Source organism: Engystomops pustulosus, chromosome 3 (genome assembly GCF_040894005.1).
Source record: "Engystomops pustulosus chromosome 3, aEngPut4.maternal, whole genome shotgun sequence".
Lineage (NCBI taxonomy): Eukaryota > Metazoa > Chordata > Amphibia > Anura > Leptodactylidae > Engystomops > Engystomops pustulosus.
In genome coordinates, this window is record NC_092413.1 from 155,915,659 (window position 1) to 155,941,251 (window position 25,593).

General features: G+C 40.7%; 1 protein-coding gene across 1 annotated transcript in view; it reads left to right on the forward strand.

Moving 5' to 3' along the window:
* Positions 1–25,593, forward strand: part of MCF2L2 (MCF.2 cell line derived transforming sequence-like 2) — a 178,193-nt gene that overhangs the window by 12,130 nt on the left and 140,470 nt on the right. The window contains exons 2-3 of the mRNA XM_072142708.1: positions 19,097–19,180; positions 23,356–23,470. Coding sequence (XP_071998809.1) covers positions 19,097–19,180; positions 23,356–23,470 — 199 coding nt within the window. The remainder of the gene's footprint in view (positions 1–19,096; positions 19,181–23,355; positions 23,471–25,593) is intronic.

The window sequence follows — 25,593 nt, forward strand, 5'->3', positions numbered from 1 at the left end:
AAGCTATTTGTACCTGCCCAACACCGGGTCCAGGTTATGGAGGAATGTCATGGTACTGCACTTTCTGAACATTCTGGAGGCACTGCTACTATTGGCTACTATTGGCACTGAATCTTATTGGTGGCCTAAATGGTCACATGATGTTGAGGAATATGTTGCATCATGTAGTATTTGTACTAAGACCAAGGTTTCCAGAGAATGCCCAGTGGAATATTCTGCTCATCATTCTGTTCAGTCTAAACCATGGACACGTGTTTTCTCAGGGCATGACAGTAATTTGGGTGGTTATTGACCATGTATCTAAAATGTGTCATTTCTTTCTGCTAGAGAAATTGCCTTATGCCAAGGAATTTGCCACTCTGTTCATTGACAATGTTCTTAAACTGCATGGGGTACCTGAGTCTGTTATTTTTGATCAGGGGGAACCATTTGTATCTGTGTTTCTGGAGTGAGTTCTGTAAAAAGTTGGGGATACAACTGTCTGTAACACCGTCCTGTCATCCTGAGACTGCTGGGCAATCTGATCAATACAGTTTGCGGGTTGAGCAGTACCTCAGGAATTTTGTAACTGACTGCCAGGAAGATTGGGGTACACAGCTAGCTATCGCTGAGTTTGTGTACAAACACCAAGACTCTCCATCTACCGCCAAGTCCCCATTTCTCTGCAGTTATGGTTTTGTTCCCCGTTTCTCTTGTGTGTCTATGGATTCGTCCAGTAACCCGCATGCAGATGCCGTTGTGTCCAGCCTATGTTCTGTTAAAGGCCCAAGATCTTATTTGCTTGGGAACAGATACAGCATCTTTAGTTGAGGGTCCAGTGGCCCCTCATAAAATGGGGCGTACTGTCAGAACTCGCAAAATGTTCTAATGGATCAGGTTTCAGGCTTCTTGCTGGAAAACCACACCCATAACTGCCTGTCATTGACAGCTCCATTTCTGATCCTGGGAAAGCTGGGTGTGTCTCTGTAATTGTTTTGCCTCCAGCTGTGGTTTGAGTGATGGACAGCTGAGCCAATCAGTGCTGGGGGCGGTGTCCATTGCTGCCTTATATTCTGCCCAGCCCCTTCATTGGGTGCTGGTTATTGCAGTCTAATCTGTGTATCTAGTGCTCTCGCCATTGCGTTTCTTGCTGTTCTGTGTATTGACTTCTGCTTTGCCTACTGACCATTCTATTTGCTATATGAATCTGTACCTTTGCCGCCATCTTGGTTTTGACCCGGTTTGTTTGACTCCGCTAGTCTGTCTGTATCTGTTGTTTGTCCCTCAGTACCGTTTATCTCCTAGTGTGACCCCACCTTCCTGTCTGTCTTGTGTCGGTTTCTGTTACCAGTGTGAACACTGGTCTATCTCAGTATTCCGGTTACCTGTCCGCTCCACCATCCAGCAGCTGCCAGACGAAGTAGGTTTTCCTGTCACTCTGTAGGGTCACTCAGGGACCGTCAGTTAGGTTCCTGGTAGTGGGTTCGCCCTTACCAGGGCAGTTTATCTGCTTGATGCAGGGCCTTAGCACGCAGGGACTCCACAGGGTGAGTTCGCCACCACCTACCTAGTCTGACAGCTAGCGCCAAGCCTGGTTGTCAAGTACTGACAGTCCCATGTCGTAATACAGTGGGCAGAATGCGAGTTCTGCACCTCAAAAACATACATACAACTTGCTTGTGAAAAACGGAAGTGTGAAAGGGGCCTTACACTGTTGGTGTCTCAGGTCTAAATTTTATTTTTTTGTTCCTTTGAGGGAGAGAAATAATTTCAAATACAGATATGAACTACCATAGCTTTTTTTTTCAAATGGATTCATCTAGTTACAGTGACACATGGTCATTCTGACAGCAGGCAATCACTAATTATTATGTCATGTTAACCCCTTTGGGTGTTTGGAGAGGGCTCATGGTCTGTATATTGCAGCAAATAAAAGAGAAAAATGGGCAAAAAAGTTAGATACATGCTCCCCATATTTGAGATAACTGGAGCATATATATACTGTGCTTGGATATAAACTGCTCAATGGTGTGTACTTTGTGTATCTAAGAATAATCGTATTCCCAGACAGAATTTATTGGTCTCTTTGACAATTGGATTTTAAAAATGTTGGGTTGTCATAGGAGCCGGGATTAATAATAAAGCTTAATTGCAGACACCTTTGATAACTATTATAGCTGTTTATTGTAGCCCAAGGATAAAGTACAGTAAACTACCAATATGCAGAGGTCCGTTTGTAACTAGGAGTCGTCTGTAAGTCAAGTGTTAATAAGAAGGGGATGCCTATATAATTATTTTTATTATTTTTTTCTTTATTTCCTTTGCATGTATTGGGTATGTAGTCTGTCACTTTCATTTTTTAATATTTCACAAAAATTTATCATAAGTGGGGTATATTTTTTCTGTGCATGGCAGTGTCTTACATTGTCAGTTGTCATGGTTACATTATAGATATTGTAAAAAAGCTGAAACAGCGCTTCTGCAGGGAGCTGAAGCCTGCACAATGCACATTAAAATGGCAATGCATTTTATATAAATTGTGTTTATTATATGAAAAAGCATATTGTACACTTAAAAGTATATCTTCTAAAAATAGTTGTAGTTAGGATTTCATTTACCTTGGGCACAGATCCAATAATCTAAAACAAATCTGTCAGGTATGCGCTATAAGGGCACATTCACATGGCCGTCTGCGGGGAGGTACATGCGGCCGCATGTACGTCCCCATAGACGGCAATAGCGGCGCGGCGCAGATACGGTGCCACACATGTGTGGCGCGGATCCGGGCCACACAACGCAAAAAGATAGAGCATGCTCTATCCTTTGGCGTGTGTGCGGCCGTTCGCCGCTATTCTCTATGGAGGGAGGAGGGGCCTCCTCCTCTCCAGCACACGGCATACCACGTGTGAATGGACCCTAAATAAACAAATCTGCCCGGTGTCACAATTATTGGTTATAACTTTGGAACTCTTTAACATATCCAGCTTGTTTTGAGATTGTTTTCTCGAGTCAAATCTAACTTCATTTTAGTTGTAAAATTTAAGTAATAAGAGCTTGATAACTAATATTTCCGGAATGTCTGCTTTATGTTGGAATCATATTTTATGCATACTCTCATTTTTCTAGAATGTTATGAGGCGTACAACTTTAGGTGCGATTTTTGAAATTTTCATGAAAATCGCCAAAACTCACATTTTGAGAGACAACTCAGCTTCCAACTGACTTTGACTTTGTGGGGCAGATTTACCAAGCTGTCTGAAAGTCAGAATATTTCTAGTTGCCCATGGCAACCAATCACAGCTCAGCTTTCATTTTACCAGTGCTCATGAATATTTTAAAGGGGAGTTGTGATTGGTTGCCATGGACAACTAGAAATATTCTGACTTTCAAACAGCTTAATAAATCTGCCCCTGTGTGTAAGTGTCCCTGTTTTATCATGATGGATTTTCTAGATTTCCTTTAGTGACGACATATTACATCAAATATCTTAGTTTTTCCATTACCATAGTTGGCATTGAAAAAAATTCATTCAAATAAACTTTTTATTAGGAGTAGAATTTTAAATATTGTATGTACAGTGGATGAAATAAGTATTGAACACATTACTAATGTTTAGAAATTCTTCTGTAACCAATGCCATCAATATGTTTTGAAACAATACGTTTTCAAAAGACTTGAGTTAGCTACCTGGTCTTGCTATGAGATGTTTCATGTGTGGAACCTTAGTAAGGAGACATGTTTTTAAAGGCCATCAGTTAAACCCGCTATTATTTTTCACTGCTTTCTAATTACTGACAGATTTCGCCTAGTGTCATGTCTTTCTTTTCTCGGAAAATTGGTAATGTGTTAAGTAATTTCCTTTGCAGTATATATAAAAATTCAAAGCTAAAGCATAATGTTTTTTCTGTACAGGCAGTCCTCAATTCTAGAACACCCGATGACCCCCTAGTTACAAATGGACCTCTGGTAATTTGTAACTTCTTGTACTTTACCTAAGCTACAATAAACAGCTATAAAAGTTTACAAAGGTGTCTGCAGTTAAGCTTTTTTTGTTAATCCTGGTTCTGATGACAACCCAACATTTTTGAAAATCCAATCGTCCAAAATTTGTCTTTAGTTACAATTATAAAATATACAGTTCCACCTTATATACAAATTCAACTGAAGAACAAACCTACAGAAACAATCTTGTACGTAACCCGGGGACGGCCTGTATTGGTAATATTATGTAGTCTTATTGACAAAATGGGAGACTGACTACTGACTACAATGGTAGGGGATTACATTGTCTGTAAATTAAATGTGGAATAGTGCTGTGAGTAGTACCATTAGCTTTGTAAGCATACTGTGAAATAGAAGTTTTTTGTATGCTCTCTCGTTATTATATTTAAAATACAGGCGGTCACCTACTTAAGAACACTCGACTTACATACGACCCCTAGTTACAAACGGACCTCTGGATGTTGGTAATTTACTGTACTTTAGTCCTAGGCTACATTGATCAGCTGTAACAGTTATCAAAAGTGTCTGTAATGAAGCTTTAGTGTTAATATTGATTCTTATGACTACCCAACTTTTTTAAAATCCAGTTGTCGCAGAGACCAAAAAAGTTCTGGCTGGGATTACAATGAGAAAATATACAGTTCTGACTTACATACAAATTCAACTTAAGAACAAACCTACAGACCCTATCTTGTATGTAACCCGGGGACTGCCTGTATATATATTTTTAACACAAATCCAAAAGCTGGAAAAAAAATTAAAAAAATACAGCACCAATATAAGAGTATATACAGTCTATACATATAATAAAATTTGGGGCGGATATATTTGGGAGACACCCCACATACATCCAATATAGGTTATGGCCATTCCAGTGCTGTAACTAGCAGAACTGAACCTTTATCATAGGGTGTGTTGCTCTATTTCATTGGTCGGACTCCCAGTAGCAATCTGTTTAATAACAACAAACTGCCACTAGGAGGAGCACAGTACATACAACGTTATACTACTCCCTATAAGCACCATCTAATATTACTTTATGAAGGGTACTAGATACTAGAATGCTAGGAAGATAACCATTTATATTATTTTTTCTTTTATTGTAATAAAAATGAAAATAATAATGTTGTTTTCTGATATGTCTGTGTATTTCACAGTACATACATTTTAGAAAAAGAGCCATATATTCTACCCCTAGAAATGTGTGTTATTTTAACCCCTTCCCGACATTTGACGTAATAGTACTGCATCGCGGGAGGTGCTTTCCCGCAAAATGCAGTACTATTACGTCAAACTTCTGGCCCTGCCTCTAACACCCGTGATCGGAGATCGCGATCGGGCATTTCACAAGAATCTGTATTACACTGTGTAAGGTGAAGAATAGCTTTAAACAAGCGATCAGTGGATCGCTGTTCAAGCTAACCTGTAAAAGTGAATAAAAACTGTTGAAAACATTGCATAAAAACATTTTTTAATAAAAAGAATTAATTAAATAAAGTTAAAGTCCCCTAAACACAAACATTCCCTATACACATGTAGAAAAGTAAAACTGCAAAATCGCCAAAAAACTCCACATATTTGGTATCGCTACGTCCGCAACAATCAGTACAATAACTCAGAAACATTATTGGGTCCGCTCGGTGAACTCATTAAAAATAAAACACGAAAAACTCGCCAAAAATGTACATTTTTCATAAAAATCTCTTCACAAAAATGTTCTAAAAAGTGATCAAAAAAAGTTATGTGCGCCAAAATGGTATCAATTGAAAGAACAACTGAACACCTAAAAAATAAGCCCTAAACCAGCTCTGTCAACCAAAAAATATTAAAGTTATGTCTCCGAAAAAATGGCGATGCAAAAACAAATGAGATTTCCTCTATATTAGTTTTTTTCCAGTAAAATTGAAATTGAAAATTGAATGAAAAACTATATAAATGAGGTATCACCATAATTGTAGTGACCTATAGAATAAAGATAATATAGTATTTTTAGTGTACGGTGTACGACCCCCAAAGAATACAAAAAGAAAGGAAACCAAAATTGACAATTTTCTTTTCACCCATACATTCAAGAGTTAATAAAATCTCACCAGAAGCTAATGACCCACTAAAATGAAATATTTGTAAAGTTCATCTCATGTCGCAAAAAAAAAGCCCTTATATGTCCAAATTGCAAGATTGTATGGCCAATAAAAAGTGACAATGCATAATCTGCTCTGAATGGCGCAGCTTCCCTTCGATGCCCTGGCGTGTGCCCATACAGCAGGTCACCACAACATATGGGCTATTGTTATACGCGGGAGGGATTGGGTATCAAATTTTGTGGAGCTTTTTGGTATTTTATCCACTGAGAATTTGTACATTTGAAAAAAAACATTAATTTAGCCAAAAAATAATGTACTTTCAAAATTTTATCCAATTTTGTTTTAACCCCTGTAAAACAATTAAAGGGTTAACAAACTTCATAAAAGTTGTTTCACGTACGTTGAGGGGTGTAGTTTCTATAATGGGGTAATTTATTGGGTTTTACTTTTATTTAGGCCTCTCAAAGTGACCTGAAACCTGAGCGGGTCCCTCAATAGCAGGATTTTGCGTTTTTTATGAAAATGTGAAAAATCGCACCTAACGTTCAAAGGCCCATAACATCCTGCAAAAATAAGAGAATGCATAAAAAACCATGTCCACATAAAGTAGACATTTAGTGAATGTTAGTTATTAAGTACTTTTGCGGTTATGACTATGTATGGAAAAAGAATTTAAAAAATCGAGAATTTTTCCAAATTTTCACCAAATATCTGATTTTCTCATAAATAAATGCAAAACATACCACCAAAATTTTTCAACTAACATGAAGTACAAAGTGTCACGAGAAAACAGTTTTAAAATCACTTGGATATGTTAAAGCGTTTCAAAGTTATAACCATTTATAGTGACACAGGGCAGATTTGAAAAAATGGGCCGTGTCAGGAAGGTGAAAAGAGGCTTCGGCGTTAAGGGGTTAAAACACAGTTCAAAGGCGGCATGGAATGCCTTGGCCTGATAGCAAATCCATTTGGAAACACATCTGCAAACAAGCCCTTCCCTTCAGCTTTTGACTTTCGTTTGAAATGCTTAATATGAATGCAGCTTAGAATGATTGTCCACTTTCAGCAAATATTTGATATTGTTTGTGTAATGTAAGCTATTTACCAATATACCTTCTGTAGCATGCATCTTCTATATTGTGAACCTGCATTTCCATCACAAATTGTATCCACTGGAAGCAAACATAGAAGATTTCTATAGAATGAAAGCAAGCAGAGATCTAGAAAACTGTGAGGAGTTGATACAGAAAGAATATTGGAAAATTGTATAACTTTTCATTATACAAAGAATACAAATTATTTGCTAAAAGTGTACAATCCCATTAAATTAGCAGATGATGAGCTTATTTGAAAGTGTTGTTGTCAGTACCTGTCCAGGCTTGGCGCTAGCTGTCAGACTAGGTAGGTGGTGGCGAACTTACCCTGCGACGCCCCTGCGGGCTAAGGCCCTGCCTCAAGCAGATAAACCGCGCTGGTATGGGCGGACCCACTATCAGGAACCTATCTGATGGTCCCTGAGCGACCCTACAAGAACGCCCCGGAAGAAGCCGTGGTAGCGAAACCCTGGGTCGGGCGAACTAGCGAGACTGGCTTCCGCATGGTGGATTTTTATATGTGCATTTTTACCTTTTGCTTTGTGAGTATGTTTTTATCTGAATAAACTTTTACTTGGTTGGACAAACTACACTATTTCTGCCTAAATCATTTCTACAGTAGCCTGTAATTGCTGGAGTGGTTACGAGATATAGGAAAGCGCAGCTGAATCATCAACCAACAATGGTCTATTCTCATCTTGATGCCTATTTGTGTGGAGCTACACCAGAGAAGTTCCTAAGGAGTGAGAGTGGAACAACACTGTGGATTTGTTTAAGAATATTGAAAAGACTTAAAAGGAGCTCCGGTCAGATTCATTTTAATATAGACCCTACAAGAAGACAGGAAAACCTACTTCGTCTAGCAGCTGCTGGATGGTGGAGCGGACAGGTAACCGGAATACAGGTATAGACCAGTGTTCACACTGGTAACAGAAACCGACACAAGACAGACAGGAAGGTGGGGTCACACTAGGAGATAAACGATACTGAGGGAAAAACAACAGATACAGACAGACAAGAAAACCGGGTCAAAACCAAGATGGCGGCATAGGTACAGATTTGAATAGCAAATAGAATGGTCAGTAGGCAAAGCAGAAGTCAATACAGAGAGTAGCAAGAAACGCAATGGCAAGAGCACTAGATACACAGATAGACTGCAATAACCAGCACCAATAGAAGGGCTGGGCAGAATATAATGGCATTTGTATAATTATTGTCTGCTCTGGGGTGTCCAGTATTATTATTATCTTCTCTGGGGTCTCTAGTATTATTGTCTGCTCTGAAAGCATTGATATACTGTGGTATTTATCATTTCTGGTGGTGCTGTAATGTGGTTGTTGAAGCATCTAGGGTGCTGGTTACTGGTGCAGCCCCTTAAAGTTAAGCATCAACTTAACTTGGACCTATAAAGATTGTTGACCCCTGGCCTAAATCCTTAGACCAGGAATAGAACAGATTTTAAAATGGAAATTTCATAATTCTTATAATTTATTACATATTTGTAAGGGTCCATTTTATGAGGACTCAGACTCCACCAAAATGGTCACCAACTGTGACTCCACAACCCTGACTATGGGGAATATTTATATCTGTGTCACATCTATAGAATTCAGTGGGTAAGTTTAACCAGGTCTTTGTAATGAATTTCTGTATTGCCTTATCAAAGAGGGTTTTATTTATGTCACTTCTATAACTATTCCCTATTTACACCAAGTTTTCTCAATAAAATTAGTGAGGGTTGCATGTGAAACACATAAGTTCTTTTGCTTATCAGTGTCTTTTAGTTTTTAGGTTGAATTTAAGATGCCATTTGTCTAATTTTATCTCATAATTGCACATAATGACATGTACAAATGCTACTTCTTTCTCAACTGCAACAGGTTTTTTTATATCCTTCATCATGATGAAACGCAGATTTTTATTACCTGCTGATAAAACTGTTAGTTTTATGAAAATGTCATATGCATCTCATGGATCTCATCATCTCTCATCTCAGATCTGTCTCATCTCTCTTTCTATGTGGCATATACTAGTGAGTGTTAAGAGGCTGAATGAAAGTGTATATAAACCTTGTACCCTAATAATCTAATCACATTGAAAGCACACGGCATTTCACACAGCACTAGAGAGATAATGGGGCAGATTTATCAAGCAGTCTGAAAGTCAGAATATTTCCAGTTGCCGATGGCAACCAATCACAGCTCAGCTTTCATTTCACCAGTGCTCACGAATATTTTAAAGGGGAGCTGTGATTGGTTGCCATGGGCAATTGGAAATATTCTGACATTCAGACACTTGATAAATCTGCCCCAATGTGTCTGCATATAGAGTCCCTGCCCACACCCTAAAACAGCAATAGAACTGAGTAAAATGGTAAACTAAGGGGTTAAAAATTATCTTTATTGTGTAAACATCACTAGGGGGTTTAATTTAATTACATTGTCCGATGTATATGCTGTGCTCCCAGCAGGGGCTACAGTAGCAAAAGTTATCGCCCATCAATCTAGGAATGGTTATAATGCCAAATCCATTTTTCAAACCATTTTCCACCTTTTCAAACCACCATGCTTGGTCCATGAGTCACATACCTGCGGTTGCCAAATTTCACAGCCCAACCACAGTGCCAGTCTCTGGGCATGATATTGATAGATGATGAAAGGATTTCCTTCTTACCCACAACACTGAACTGTAATCATGATTACAGCAGGGAAGAAGGGATCCTTATACCATATATTGTCATAATGCTCAGAGACTGAGGGGGATCTGTGACATACACCCACTGCAGGCTTGTGATTCAAGGACTAATCACAGTGAACTAAAGCACGTCTCAGGGGGAAATACTTTGAAAATCACAAAAATATATACCTTTTTTATACTGTATACATAAAATAAATATGGGACCAGTCTTTGTGTGGGGATTCTGCTTCTGTGCTGAGATTAAGTTACATGGTTAATGCACTGCTGATTACTAGTGATACTTCGGGGAATATCTTTCTCTGCTTCCTCCATACTGGTTTAGTAGCTTTATACCAAATCTTATTTGTATATTTTTTATCTAATCAAATCCAGTCTCATCCATAAAGCATTGCATTGTGCAGGTAAAATACAGGGGGGTCCCCTACTTAAGGACACCTGACTTACAGACAGACCCCTCTACCCACTGTGACCTCTGGTGAAGCTCTCTGGATGATTTTCTTTAGTCCCAGGCTGCAGTGATCAGCTGTAAGGTGTCTGTAATGAAGTTTTATTGATGATCTTTGTTCCCATTAGAGCAAAAGAATTTGAAAATCCAATTGTCATTGGGACAAAAAAAGGTATCCCTGGGACTGCCTGTATGAGGTGGTAAATATGTGAGAGACTTTAAGAGGTTATTAATTTGTACAGCAAAAACCTTATGGCAGTTTCATAAACACATAGAGCTCAGTACAGAAAATGGGGTGTGAAGTTTTGTAAAAGACCTGACTTTCCACCCACAACCTGTATTCATCCATGTGATCCACATCAAAGTGCAATACCATTTCCCTCGGTGGTAATCCTCCTGTGATGCTGAGATAAAGCGGCTGAGGATTTGCCTTGATCCAAACTATTTATACAGCAGCGAGCACCTGCTCTGTGTGTCTGGTTTCTCTATCATACAGTCACTTACAGGTCACACAAAGAAATTATGAAATCATGTTATATTAATACAGTAATAAATAAGCAATGACTAATCTATGGCTGACCTCCACACAAATACCCTCTATAGTACAAGGGTATTCCCATTTTAGGCAATTATAGAATATGCATAGTACTGTCACCTGTAGGGATCATGGGGTCCAGTGTTCATTAACCCAAGCTTTCACATTCTCTATACACTGCAGTGGAGAGGTGATGGAACTTGTCACTGGCCATTTCTATTAAAATCTATGAGGATTAAAAGGAGCATGTATACATTTTCCATAATGGTCGCAGGAGTGCTGGAAATTAGAAATGTTGAGGTTGGAAGCTCCATGTTGTTAGTGTTATTTAGGCCCCTTTCGTATACAGTATGTATTGTGACTTGCTTTGTTATATCTCCAGCGCTTTCCAGAAATGTCAGAAAAAAACTACTGGTAATGTTAGAACAAATCCCATAGTTTTCTAAAGATGCAGTTTTGGCATGTGATCTAACACTTAGTGTTTTCTTGTACACACTAAGGCCCTTTGTATTCAAATGAGTTTATTCTGATTAAGTTCCTCCATCATGTGCCTGAGGGATTTAGCAGTCTGAACATAGAACAGCTGAACTGAACTCAGCGGAAGGATCTAAAGGGGTTTTCCAAAGAAGGAAAGTTAGGCCCTATCCACCAGTGCTGAGACCCATGCAGATTGCGAAATGAGGGGGATCTCCGTCAGCTCTACAGAGATTAATGAAGCATAATGGTCATGCTCGGTGGTCTGCTCCATTAATCTGACGGAGCGACAAGGGGTCTGACGGTCCTTTGTGGACAACCCATTTAACAGGGTCTGTTTTCTGACATACATGCCCTGAAATATGTGCATTTCCTGGCATACAACCAGGAATTGGGCCTATTTTCCCCCCTTATGCCTATTCCTCTCCAAGCAGGTGTGGAGAGGAGTGAAGGGTGCATTCCCAGCAGCAGAGTGTGGCAGATGACGCATTGTATATGACCTGCACTAGGAACTGGCACAATTTTGCGCCATGCAGGACCCTGCGCTGTGGCACAACCCTTGCAGGATATAACAGTAAGCTGGAGCCTCCTGATAGACTGGGGGGAGAGGGTGGCGGGGTTCACATCATACACTGGCGGGGCATGATTAAATACTGCAGTACATTAATTCAGTTCATCGATTCTACTTTTTGGACAGTAGATGCGGCAGACACAAAGAGCAATTTTGTTACTTATGGACAAACAGCCTAATGCATATGAAACCAGCGTTATATACTTCACATCTGAATGGACTACAGTGCTTTTTTCACCTATATTTACTCTGCCTAGAAAGTGACTTACCTGGTATAATTACAAATAGAACCAATGCATCTAGTCTTCAAGCCAAAACGATGGTGTACATGGAACAGAGGGGTATGTAAAGGTGTAACATAAAGGTGCAATTTCAACCAGTCCCAGAAGTCTAAGTGGGGCAAGAAAGTTTTTCTTCTCAGTATTATGAATGATACATTATAGATGGGGCCTGGTATATGATTTCCTTATTACCACTCAAGTAAAGTAAAAATAAACAAAATAGTCATTAATACTCCTCGCTGATTCTATGGTACAACAGAAAAGGGTGGGCACCGGCAGAGCTAAAACAACCCTTTCTTATGGAACATGAAATGCCTGGGCTATGACATTAAAGAAGTTGTCTATTCACCTATCCAACTCATCCCCAAAATTTCCATCAATCAGTCAGTTGAAGCAGTCATGGTGCTCATGTGGCGGCTTTTCCACATCACACAGCAAGTAGGGGTAAACTGGGAAAACAAAATGGCCTGGAAAAAAAGTTTCTTCATGATGTAGGCGAAGTCAACATCAGTAGGCATGTTCAGCTATAATAGGCAGTGACATCTGTTGATCGTCTGTCACATAGCCTCTATGCAACTGAGCCCCATTTTGTATGACTGGTGTGGTTTCTACACAATTCTTATTTACCTCTTTAGGGTTATTTCCTATACGGTACTGAAAGACAGTGTAGCTGCAGAGTATGTTGGTTGGCCTTGCACTGAATTTATCAATTGTCTTTGATACGTTTTCTGTGGTATAAGACTGTCTAGTCTAGGTTTGTACTTCCTAAGGCTACATGCACACTGCCGTTGGCCGCGGTACCGAAGCACGTCGGGCACACGGCAGCGCTGCTCACCCCTGCCCCACTCCATAGGGATATATGGTGCATGGCGCCATATGCCGTGGAAAGATAGGAAATGCACTATCTTTTCACGGGGTATGGAGTGGTACTGTGCCGCACTTGTGCTGCAACGTACCGCTCCCGGAGGGTGCCGTGCGCCCATTGCCATCTATGGGGGATGTATATTGGCCTTATACAGAATTAATACACCTTCCCCTTTTTTCTGCGCTGTGTGCATGAGAGTCTTGAATATCGCATCCACTTTGCCGTACTTTAAAATACTGATTTTTCCATATGGAGTTTTTGATAGCATTTTGGGGTCTGCATGGACATACACAGTTATTAATAATTAAGCTTTATATTATGCAGCTTTCCCATGTTACTCACTTAGCATCAGCAGAGAGTATTGTTTTTACATTTATATCCTTTGTAGCAGGCATTTTATTCTGCATTGGTCCAGCAGTGAACTGTTATAGCAAACCGTGCACTGTTTTATTACAATCACTGACATTAAATAGAAAACACAGTAGCCATTAATCTGTCAAGGTATTAACTGGCATCAGTGTAAAGAATATATCCTCCTGCAGTCTTAAGAGAGATAAGGGCTGGGGAATAAGACTGTGCGCAGTGCAGGCTATGTATCACAGCTCCTTCCTCTTCTGTCCATGGCATACTGGTGTTCAAGATGTGGACAGCAGTTGCCAAAAAATGTAAAGCTCTTCACCCTTGTTCGAATAACAGAGGGAGAGATGGCATCATATCATTATTTCCTTGGAAGGTGCCTTAATCTTGAATATGCTGCCAGAAAATGTATGTATTTACTCTTATACATTTTTGTTTTTTTGTTTCTTGTTGTCATAGAATATTGTATTTATTTGCAACAAATGTTATAGTAGTTGTCTAGTTATGCTATTACAAGCATACCTATAATGGAATATGGCCATATTTAAATTCTGTCACCTTGAATAGATTATTTGCAACTACCCCATCATAGAGCTTGCGCCACACTAATGAATATTTTATTTCCTTCCCTTAACATATTTTGTATTTGTAGACAGTAACCCGTAAATGCATGTACATATTTTATATCATATGAGGTCAGCCATTACTACATTAAATAGTAAATTGTGTTGTATGAGAAATGATTATTATATATCCCTAAAATGCTAGTGTTAACTTGTATTTTAAGGTGAAATTATTAAGAATCTGTAGTAACATAAATTGCAAAACTATCCTGGTTATTGATTCAGGACCAACAAAGAATGCAGAATCATCTGCTTGTTTATATTTCTGTATATTTAGAGTGCTCAGACAAAATATTATAATATTACACATAATGTACCCATACCCTAAAGCAGTGATGGCGAACCTTTAAGAGACCGAGTGCCCAAACTGCAAACCAAAGGCGACGTTTCTATTGCAAGGTGCCAACACAGCAGTTTAGTCCAATAGCGCCAGAGACAAATAACACTTTGCCATCATGAGGCCACCATTACAACCACATAAATAGCATAAAGACCATTATCAGAGGTCACACTAACATTTTCCCAGAATGGTAATAATACTCCTCTCACCATTTTTGAGGAGTATTTTTACCCGAGGAGGAGTATGAAAATTTTGGTAATACGCTGCGCACACTACGCTCACACTGCACACACAGCACACACTCCACTCCACTCACACTGCGCACACTCCACTCACACTGCGCACACTCCACTCCACTCACACTGCGCACACTCCACTCACACTCCACTCACACTGCGCACACTCCACTCCACTCACACAGCGCACACTCCACTCCACTCACACTCCACTCCGCTCACACTGCGCACACTCCACTACGCTCACACAGCACACACTCCACTCACACAGCGCACACTCAACCCCACTCACACAGCGCACACTCCACTCCACTCACGCAGCGCACACTCCACTCCACTCACACTGCGCACACTCCACTCACACTGCGCACACTCCACTCCACTCACACAGCGCACACTCCACTCCACTCACACTCCACTCACACTGCGCACACTCCACTCCACTCACACAGCGCACACTCCACTCCACTCACACTCCACTCCGCTCACACTGCGCACACTCCACTACGCTCACACTGTGCACCCAGCACACACTCCACTCCGCTCACACTCCACTCCGCTCACACTGCGCACACTCCACTCCGCTCACACTGCGCACACAGCACACACTCCACTCCACTACACTCACACAGCACACACTCCACTCCACTACACTCACATAGCACACACTCCACTCCACTACACTCACACAGCACACACTCCACTCCACTCCACTCACACTGCACACACTCCACTCCACTACACTCACACTGCACACACTCCACTCCACTACACTCACACAGCACACACTCCACTCCACTCACACAGCACACACTCCACTCCACTACACTCACACTGCACACACTCCACTCCACTACACTCACACAGCACACACTCCACTCCACTCCACTCACACTGCACACACTCCACTCCACTCCACTCACACAGCACACACTCCACTCCACTACACTCACACAGCACACACTCCACTACACTCACACCAGCATAGACAGACACACATAGAGGGCCTTACTAAGTGCAGCAGCCGCGGAAACGTGCCAAGTGTCGGCGAGGATGGAGTGACGTCGGAGCACAGGAGCAGGCAGGAGGCATGGGGCACTGGGACCCCGCGGGCATCAGGCACCGGGACCCCGCAGGCATCGGGCACCGAGACCCCGCAGGCAGCGGGCACCGGGACCCCGCAGGCAGCGGGCACCGGGACCCCGCAGGCATCAGGACCCCGCGACTCTGCAGGCAGCAGGACGGGGACAAGCAGGCATCGGGACCCCGCGACTCTGCAGGCAGCAGGGCGGGGACAAGCAGGCATCGGGACCCCGCGACTCTGCAGGCAGCAGGGTGGGCCAAGCGAGAACGAGCAGGCAGCGGGACGCCGGCGTCGAGTGGTCAACAGAGTGCTGGGACCCGGCAGTGGTAGGTATCATTGATGAGACTGGGGAGATGGTATGCGTGCCAGCAGAGAGGGCTCTGCGTGCCCTCTCTGGCACGCGTGCCATAGGTTCGCCATCGCTGCCCTAAAGAGTTCACTAATAAAGGCGATTGATTTAATTTAACATTTGACCGAAATCGTTGCAATCTTAGTCTGGAATTACACATATAGTTTTTGATACAGAAATGTATTGGGAGGTCTAACCACATCCACTCCTGGCTTTTGCTTCAAAAACTGCTTCCACCACTGCTTATCACAGTGCTACTACAGCTTTTGTTAAAGTTTTCTGATTCAAAGTCAGAAGGGGATCGAGAAGGAAAGGTATAAGGCCATATTTAGACAGCTGCCATATGTCTGCATTATATTCTCGGATCCTATGCCAATCACAGGCATAATGAAACTTACAGCTAAACTTGCAGCTCAGTGCATCTCTATTATTTTGCTCTTTCAGGTCGCAAGATGTATGGTTAGTATTTTAGGCAATAACATGCGCTGTGCAATATAGATTTTTTTGCAGTGGGCTGAAACCTCAGTCCTTCATGGATACATACAGTATAATATACAGTACTCCATATACAGATTACCCCCTAATTTAATTATATAAAGTTCCCCATATACAGATTCATTACTTAAAGGGGTTTGCCCATTAATTGAATCCTCAAAGTTTAATACCCTAGTGATGTTTACACAATAAAGATAATTTTAAAAATCCCATTGACATCAATGTAAAGTTAATGTAATCCGTTATGTTCCGTTTCTGTTAAATTCCAGAGTGTAAGCAGGTACTCTCTAAGAAGACACTTCATGACTCCTCTGTGCTATGAGATGGTGTGTGCTGACAGTGTGCTTAGATTATCAGGGTACAGCTTTTGTCTACACTTTCATTGATCTTCTGAACATTCCACTAGCACCTGGCACAGAGCAAAATAGAGGTGAGACAGATGAGAGATGATGAGATCCATGAGATGGGTATAAAACACAATGACACTCTCTGCTCCGCTAACTCACATATAACACAACCAAAGTCAGCTATGGTAGATGCCATCCTGCAGAGAAGTCTCTGCAGGATGCTGCTTGCCTGCAGATAGTGTCTGTTTCTGAGCTGATCTTCGTAATGCAGGGGGGAAGGGACAGAGAGCACTGCAGTGTGCAGACAAGAGAAGCTATTCATGAAAACCATAGTCTGAAGATTTACAGTCGTATCGGGGAACAACTAAAATTTAAACACTAGAACTGATAGAGACCGGTTGGAATTATTTCTGTAAAATACTGTATTTTTCTTAATAACAGTGAATTAGAGAATGTGTTTTTTTGTTATCCTGAGTACATTAAAGAATCTTGTCTTTGTGGGAATATCCCCTTTAATTTAATTATATAGAGTACCCCATGTACAGATCCCTCCCCCAGTTTAATTACCTACAAATCCTCCCTAATTTAGTTATATACAGTGCCTGCATATACAGATTTAATTATGTACAGTGCCACCCAAATTGCCCACACTTGAGTCCAACAATTCCACCCCCTCCCCCCTGGGGCTCTGCTCTCTGCCACCTGAGGCGAGATGCGGCACTGTTTGTAGGGCCTCTTAGCTTGCAAGCTTGGGTAAGGTTTGTGGGAGTCCAGATAGATCACATCTGTGCACACTTATTTTACGCAGTGAAGGCTTTGCTATGTGATATATTCTTTGGAATAAAAATACATTTTAGTGTGTGCCATGTTTCCTATATGAATTGAACGTGGATTGAGAATCTTACATTGAGCACCACCCCTTAACAAAGTGTGCGGTCACTATTGTCAAGCATTCTGCTCCATTCATCTCTTTGGAGCTGACGGAGATTGGAGATTTGAGGTGCATGTGATTATATATTGAATGTAAAAAAGAGCCCAAGATCCACAAACGCGTGTAGCCGTATTGTGGCCCAATCCCACATAGTGCTTTGGACTATGTGCAGCCCTTGTGATCAGGCCATGTCTGTGTGAAAGAGCCCTTATGATGATACCACGGATGGAAATAAAGTGGACAGGTATGGGTTTGTTAGTAGTTTGCGTTTAATCTAGAAATAAATAGTTTGGTATCATCAGGGTTGTTGATAATACTGAAAACCAAATCTGCTGATGATCTACATAAATAATAGCTTTATATAAAAATAGATAACAGTATTGTGCTGCAGTATGTGCAGGCTACATGTTTCCAGCGGCTGATACAGATAACCATAGCTGTCTGTACTGCAGATTTTGTCTTCTTCATTATGAGTCTGTCTTGGTTGTCTTACAGTCCAGTTCTGTAATTTAACAACATGGTGTGGAACAGGAACAAAAATATAATAGTAGCAGGCCTAAATGCAAGGGGAAAATCCACCTCATTTTCAGTCCAATTCAGCTGATCCAGAATAATTTTTTTAATCTTATGTTTAACAATGATGGTTTGAACATTCACTTACTGTGCCTGTTGTGTGCTTTGTACAGCTTAAGAATTTATGGGAATTTCTCCTAGACCATGCTTGTTGAGATGTGACCAGCATCAGCTCTCTGGCTAACCGTTTTCCTCCTTTATTTTTAGCGTTTGTTAATTCCTTACTCCATTGTAGAGCTATTCACTTAACATAATTGTGAAAGAATAAACTTGTGAGAGTTCAGTGAGCACAGTGTGTAACAAAGAGGCCCCAGTGTAAGTTCTGTAGCCTCATCTAGTAGCTAGGTCCTGGCGGCTGTCTGCCACACAGCAAAACCATTCAGCTCCAAAGCAAGCCTGGTTTCCATAGACTGCTTAGGGGCAAAGGCTGGTCACAGAACTGAGTGATGAGGTTAGCAAGGCTTCATTCTCAGAGCTGAAAAAGGAAAGGACGTAATTGTTAGCTACATATGCAAAATGACTATGACATATCAGACTGGGGTTATGGGTGACTGAAGCATAAAAAGAAAGGGAGATTTGAGACAGTCATCACTTATTTCATAGGAAGAACATTGGTTACAGATATAAGAAACATATAGAAACATCCAAATTGTTACTTTCTCTTCTGTGTCATATGTTTTAGGAGTGATTCTTTTCTGATGTGACTCACTTGGGATTTTTCATTAAATCTTCAGATGAAATCATGCAGCAAGAGATTCGCCCGCTGCTTGCTGTCGATATTATGGAACAACTACACAAGCAGTTTGCTACTTTGCCAGGTAAGTTTCTAATTGTTCAGTCTGTAGGAAATGTATGTAGAGTTAACACTGAAGAGCAGAACATAGAACAATAACATCTTTTCTTTATTTTGCTGCCTACATTCAATGAAGTGCAAACCAATAAGATTTGAAGATTAAAAAAAGATGGGAATAAAAATGACAGGGGCCATTAGACCAGGAATTGATTCTTTTCAGAGACCCGCAATCTGACCTCATGGCAAATGTTATGTCCCTGGAAAGTAGATGACTGCAGATAAGTAAAAAATGGGAGATCTTTATCTGAATATATGGCTCTCAGATAGACATATGAGGGTAATAGTTTAGCTTTATCTTATATATATCTACACTGGGGAAGTGTACATTCAGTATTTTAAAATACCAAAAAAAATCTACACCGATTGAAATTCCGGTTTGCCAGCATTATCTTACAAGGAGCAATACACACTGCTGAGGGTGTCCTGCCGCATTGGGATAGAAAAGTTGATGGTTAACATGAGAAGGAGCCCACAGTTTCTCATAGTCCACCCAAACAACCTTTCTCTGTAAATATGCACCTTAGTAGCAGTAGCATTTACACAATTTTGTAAGTTCAGCACCCTCCAGTGCCTGGGAGAGGGGGGGGGACAATTGGAGGGAATATAATGTTAGGAGAGCATTTATAATTAATGCACACTGGTATTAGAGCACATATGACTGGAATCCCTGGAATCCACAATACCTGTAGTTTGGACACATGCTGACACTTATAACTGTTTATGGGGCAACAGTGACTGGCACAGAATGCTATAGGGTTCCCACAGCTAACACACTGTGGCTGACACCTGTGGCTGACTCACACTGTCAGTGGGTAACAGTGGATGGAACGCACTTTTGCCGTGGCACCAAGTAATTGAGTTTCTAAATGCAACCAAAATGCCACGTGTGACTGTGTCCTCAGGTACCACAAACCTTTATCCCAGAAAATTTATAAACTTTTTATCATGTGGTATAAGGGGGCATATTAACCCCTTGTCTCTGATAGGCTTTTTCCATTTTACTTTATATTTATCATTCCCCACTTTAAAAAATTAGTATCTTTTTTATTTTTACTTACAGAGGTGTTTGAGGGCTTGTTTTCTGCATAACAAATTGTACTTTCTAGTGACACTATTTAATATTCCATGCTGTGTACTGGGAAGGGGAAATATAATTCAAAATGCAGTAAAATTGACAATAAACCGGATTTGCACCATTTTTTTGTGGGCTCTGTTTTTACATCTTTTACTTTACATTCCAAATATCATCTCTAATATATTCTTTGGTTCGGTACAATCACAGAAATGTATATAGGTTTTATTAGGTGTTAATAGATTTTACCAAAAATTAAAACCTTTTGTACCAAAAAAAATATATATTACTTTTAGCATATTCTGACTCCAATAACTTTTTCATACTTGGGAGTACAGCATTGGTGGTGTCATTTTTCCCTGTCGTTTTCATTGCTAACATTTTAGGGACTGTGCGACCTTCAGATCGGTTTTTATTACATTTTTTATGTGTTGCCAAAGGGCAAAAAAGTGTCGATTCGGACATTTGGGCGAAGTTTTCCGTTACGGGGTTCACCCCCGGGAATAACCGTTTATACATTTTTATAGATTGGGAATTTTGGGACGCGGTGATACCTAATATGTTTTTTTTTTCCACTTCCCCGGCTGTGAGGGTTTTTTTGCTAATATCATTCCAGCTTTTACTCTGCAAATCAATAATATTGGAAAAACTGCAGCAACAAGTATACAAAAAAGACAACTATAACTGATTCAATGGGCCATTCACAATTTCACTGTAACACAGGGTTGTAATCACTATAGATAATCCACGTGACTGCCATAGAAACATGGCAGAAAAGCTGTGAACCAATATATTGCTAATATACAGGGACAATATTTACCAGCAACAACCACTAGGGGGGGATCACTGCTTGGGTATTTCCTACAGGTTCTATTCAGGTTTTGACACACTTGCCTAGCAGACACAATACTACTTCAGGGTGAAAAGGAGGACCTTTGAGGAAATGAGGCTACAGCACATATTTGTTATATAGACTACTTATAGCCTCCATTATAAAAAAATCTAAACCATAACCTAAACGTTAGAAATCTAGCAGCACCATAGCTATCGCAGAAAAACATTGTGGGTACAAATTCCAAAACTGGCCTTGACATACCAGGAAATTCTTCTCCAAAGAAAAATGAGACCCATCTGTTTTTTTCACATCAAGTTTGGAGTGCAGACTCATTTTTCTTTGGAGTAAACCATAACCTAGATATGAATAGGGACATTACTAAAAGTAAGTCTACCATTAAAATCAAGCATGATAAACCAGGGACACTTACTTATAGATCCAGGAACTGTGACTTTGGTAATCTTAATCTAATTTGTTATCCACTGCTTTTAAAACTTTTAAAACCAGAGTCCCTTTTTTGCTGTAGCTTCACAGGCTGTTACGCTATGCGTTTCCCCGATCCCTATGTGCTGAAACTATGTGTTGTGAGATTACAGCTAAATGAGATTACAGGTAAGTGCTGAGGAGTCAGAGGGAGTGGAGTAGACAGTGTAAGAGCCTGTGAAGCTACAGCATCGGGGCTCTGGTAGCGCCCCCAAAGCCCTTCTAGCTCATTAGCATAATTTTAAGTTGATTGTAGAAGGAAGGAGGCCATGGATAACAAATATAACAAGATTACCAAAGTCACAGTGCTGTGATATATGGGTAAGTGCCCCTTGTTTATCATGTTAATTTTGACAGTAAGTTTCATTTAAAAGGATTTATAAGGTACATGTTTGTCACTTCCTGCTGTATTGGACTGCCATAAAATAAACGGTCACTAGACAGTGGATGGAGTGCAAAGAAAATGTCTCTTTCAGCTCTTTTCATTAAATTTGGCTTCTTTATGTCAGATGCATTGCAGTTGCACTTGCTCAACTTCCTCCATCAACCTCTATCTGATTTTCAGAACAACCCATAGAGTAGTGATGGCGAACCTTTTAACGGCCGAGTGCCCAAACTGCAACCCAAATCCCCCCTTATATATTGCGAGGTGCCAACCAAAAATTAAAGCAGTAACTTATTGCTCCCTGTTCTTCAACAACGTTCGATCATATTGGCATAATTTGCATCATTTTAGCGTCTTTCCAGTGTCCCTCTGTACACAGAGAATTGTGGGGCCAGCAGAGGGTCTTCCAAAGATAATTTGGCCCTGTCTACACATTCTCCCTCTTCCTACATACCCAAGTAGCGGAGTAAGTATCACTTAAATATATGACTGAAAGCAGCATCTTTTAAGTTGCTTGGAACTGCAGGAAGATTCTTTGAGTTCTGTCTGGTGTGCTGGGGCGATGGCCCAGGTGCCCACAGAAAGGGCTCTGAGTGCCGCCTCTGGCACCCGTGCCATAGGTTCGCCACCACTGCCATAGAGTATTTGAACTAAAAGTCCCACAGAGGTGAATGAAATCAGGTTGAGCATGTACTTCTATGCTCCATTTGGTATGGGGCACTTTAGGGAACTTTCTGTCCTCCGTTCTCTTAAAGGGAATCTGTCATTATTTTCACTAATTAACCTAATGACAGGTTGACTGTTGCCCACACTTTCAGCTAAAAATTGCATATCTGCAAAAAATGAACTTTGTAAGCAAATCACTGTGTGATTCAGAACATGTCTCTGGCATCTCCCGCATCCCTCCTTCCATTCTGCTGATGTCATCTTCCTATCTGCCAAAGGGAGGGGGAAATGGGGGAGATGTCAAAAACGTGGGCTAGGTCACACAGTGACTCCATGAATAACATGTAACCTTTGTGACTGGCTGCTCCTTCTGTGAGGGTACCGGATAGACTTACAAAGTTAATTTATTTTCTGGGGATAGGATAGGTATTTTTTAGCAAAATCAGTGTGGACAGGGTACGACTGTTGAGTTGCCAAGCAACTGGTAGAATGGGTAAGCAGGAGTTAAATATGAATTGTGGAAAAAACCCTTTTATCCAGAGCCACATATGTTTTAGAGGAAAGCATTGTACTGCAGACTGAGACTAATGGTGTAAAGTGTAAATCTTTTATAAAGTGTAAATCTGTGACTGTCTTCTTGTCATTTATATTAAGTATGTAGTTAGAAAACACGAACTAAAGGATGTCTTCTATTTTTAGGAGGCAGAGGAAAAGATGGCGCACCCATAATATCTCTCCCTGAATATCCAAACTTTACAGAGATTCCAGATGATGATTTTCTGAATGTTGTAACCTATTTAACCAGCATCCCAAGGTAAGAAGTCTGACACCTTAAAGGTAAAACCTGTAGCTGCAGATGAAAATCCTTTCAAATTTGGATTTCTATATGGCAAACAGTAAGACTTCTTCACTATGAAAATATTCTAATATGAACTCAATATTGTGTTAGCCAGATACTGCATTCCCTTTATTGGGTACCTATCAACCAGTCATGTAGTATCTCCTAAATTCTTGAATGCACTTAGATCATACATGAGGTGGAGGATCCACACATATTTAATATATACTTTGAATGGCGGCTGTGTCATTACAAAATGTTTGTTTGATATCTACAGCAGTATAAACCATGTAAACAATAGTGTGGAATATATGTAATCCGGCTAACAAATGGATTCCACGCCCTCACCTACCAACATTGTTGTATTACCAGCAAACGAGCAGCGCCTGAACTTGTGACCAAGCTATTTTTGTTGGTTTGACCTCATCATTTTAACACAGTAATGAGATCATGGATTATTAATGTAAGTGATCACAACCAGAGCCTTACTGCGAGTCAGGAGGACGCTGCACTAAGGCTCCAGTAGCAGCCACAACCAGGCAGCCTAAGCACCGGTACCAGGCAAAAGTGGAGCTACAAACAGTGTCTCTTGTGCCAAACCAATACCAACAGCACCAAACCACTAGTTCACCACAACACTGTTTGTGCCGCACTGGCAACTTTCGTGTAGTATCTCTGTCTAGTCTGTGTCTGTGTTATTGTGACTGGTATATTTTCATACCGTAATTGCTTCCCCATATGTTCATGTAACCTGTATTGTGCTGGATCACAATGTCCTCTAACTATGTTTGTATGCAACCAAGAAACTAGCAACATGTAATATGAAAGCTTGATCTGTGATTGGTTGCAATGGGCAAGTAGAAATATTCTGACTTTCAGACAGCTTGATAAATCAGCCCCAATGGATTGGTAAAAAGTATATTTATTAAAGGGAACCTTTCACCAGGAGACCCATTTTTAGCACTCCCCCAGTCCCAATAGAGCATAGTGCATACACTGCCAAAGTGTTTTTGTATAAGCACCTTATACAGCACCTTTAAATACCATGTGCTGTGTGATTAGGCACTTGTCCCCTGGGAGTGGCTGGAAAGGAGCACCCCCCACCCTTGGGAAACTACTCCTCCATGTGTCCTTTTCAAATATATGAATAACTCCCCTCACTCGGGATTGGCTGTAGTGGAGCAGGGGGCGTCGCTAAGCCAAGTGATGGGTGTTTTATATATTTGAAAAGGACACATGGAGGAGCTGTTTCCCAAGGGTGGGGGGGGACTGCTCCTTTCCAGACACTGCCAGGGGATGAGTGCCTAATCATACAGCACATGGTATTTAAAGGTGCTATATAACATATCTTTTTTTCTGTAAAACTATGTGTATGTACTATGCTGTGTGGGGACTGGGGGAGTGCTAAAAATGGGTCTCCTGGTGACAGGTTCCCTTTAAGGTATTGTGGCTATACGCTTCAACGCCAAAGCATCTTCATCAGACTGAATACAACAGGTACAAAATATACACACACAAAACACAGGTATAAAAGCACAGAGTCCGTTGGAAATTACTTCATAAAAAAGTAATGTGATTATTGGTGGAACAGGAGGTGAGTATAAGCAGAATGAAGAAGGAATGCATTAAGAATAAGAATGCTGTGTGGCCACAGGCTGCTGAAACTCAGCCCAGCCTGGTAAGTACACTGACTAACAATGCCCAAGACTTTATGTACCTAAACCTTTGTAAATCAAACTTTTAAAAACACCGAGATGTAAACAGCCTTATATCCAATTCAATAACCTGTAATTAAACTTATTCCTGTGTCACTTCCCTCTCTCCTAAACATGCATTTTCTGTACTACCAATTATTTACACACACAGATTTTATCCTCTCACATACCCACACATGTATGACTATAAACACTGTCTGTGTATAAATACATACTCACTACAACATTTTACCTCATTTCTTTGCATACTTGTATTATATGTTTGTATATTTTATAGCTGCTGTATTTGGCCTGATGAAGATGCACTTTGGCGTTGAAGCGTGTAGCCCCAATCCCTCAATAAATATACTTTTTACCAAGCTATACCAATGTATTGGGTCTCTT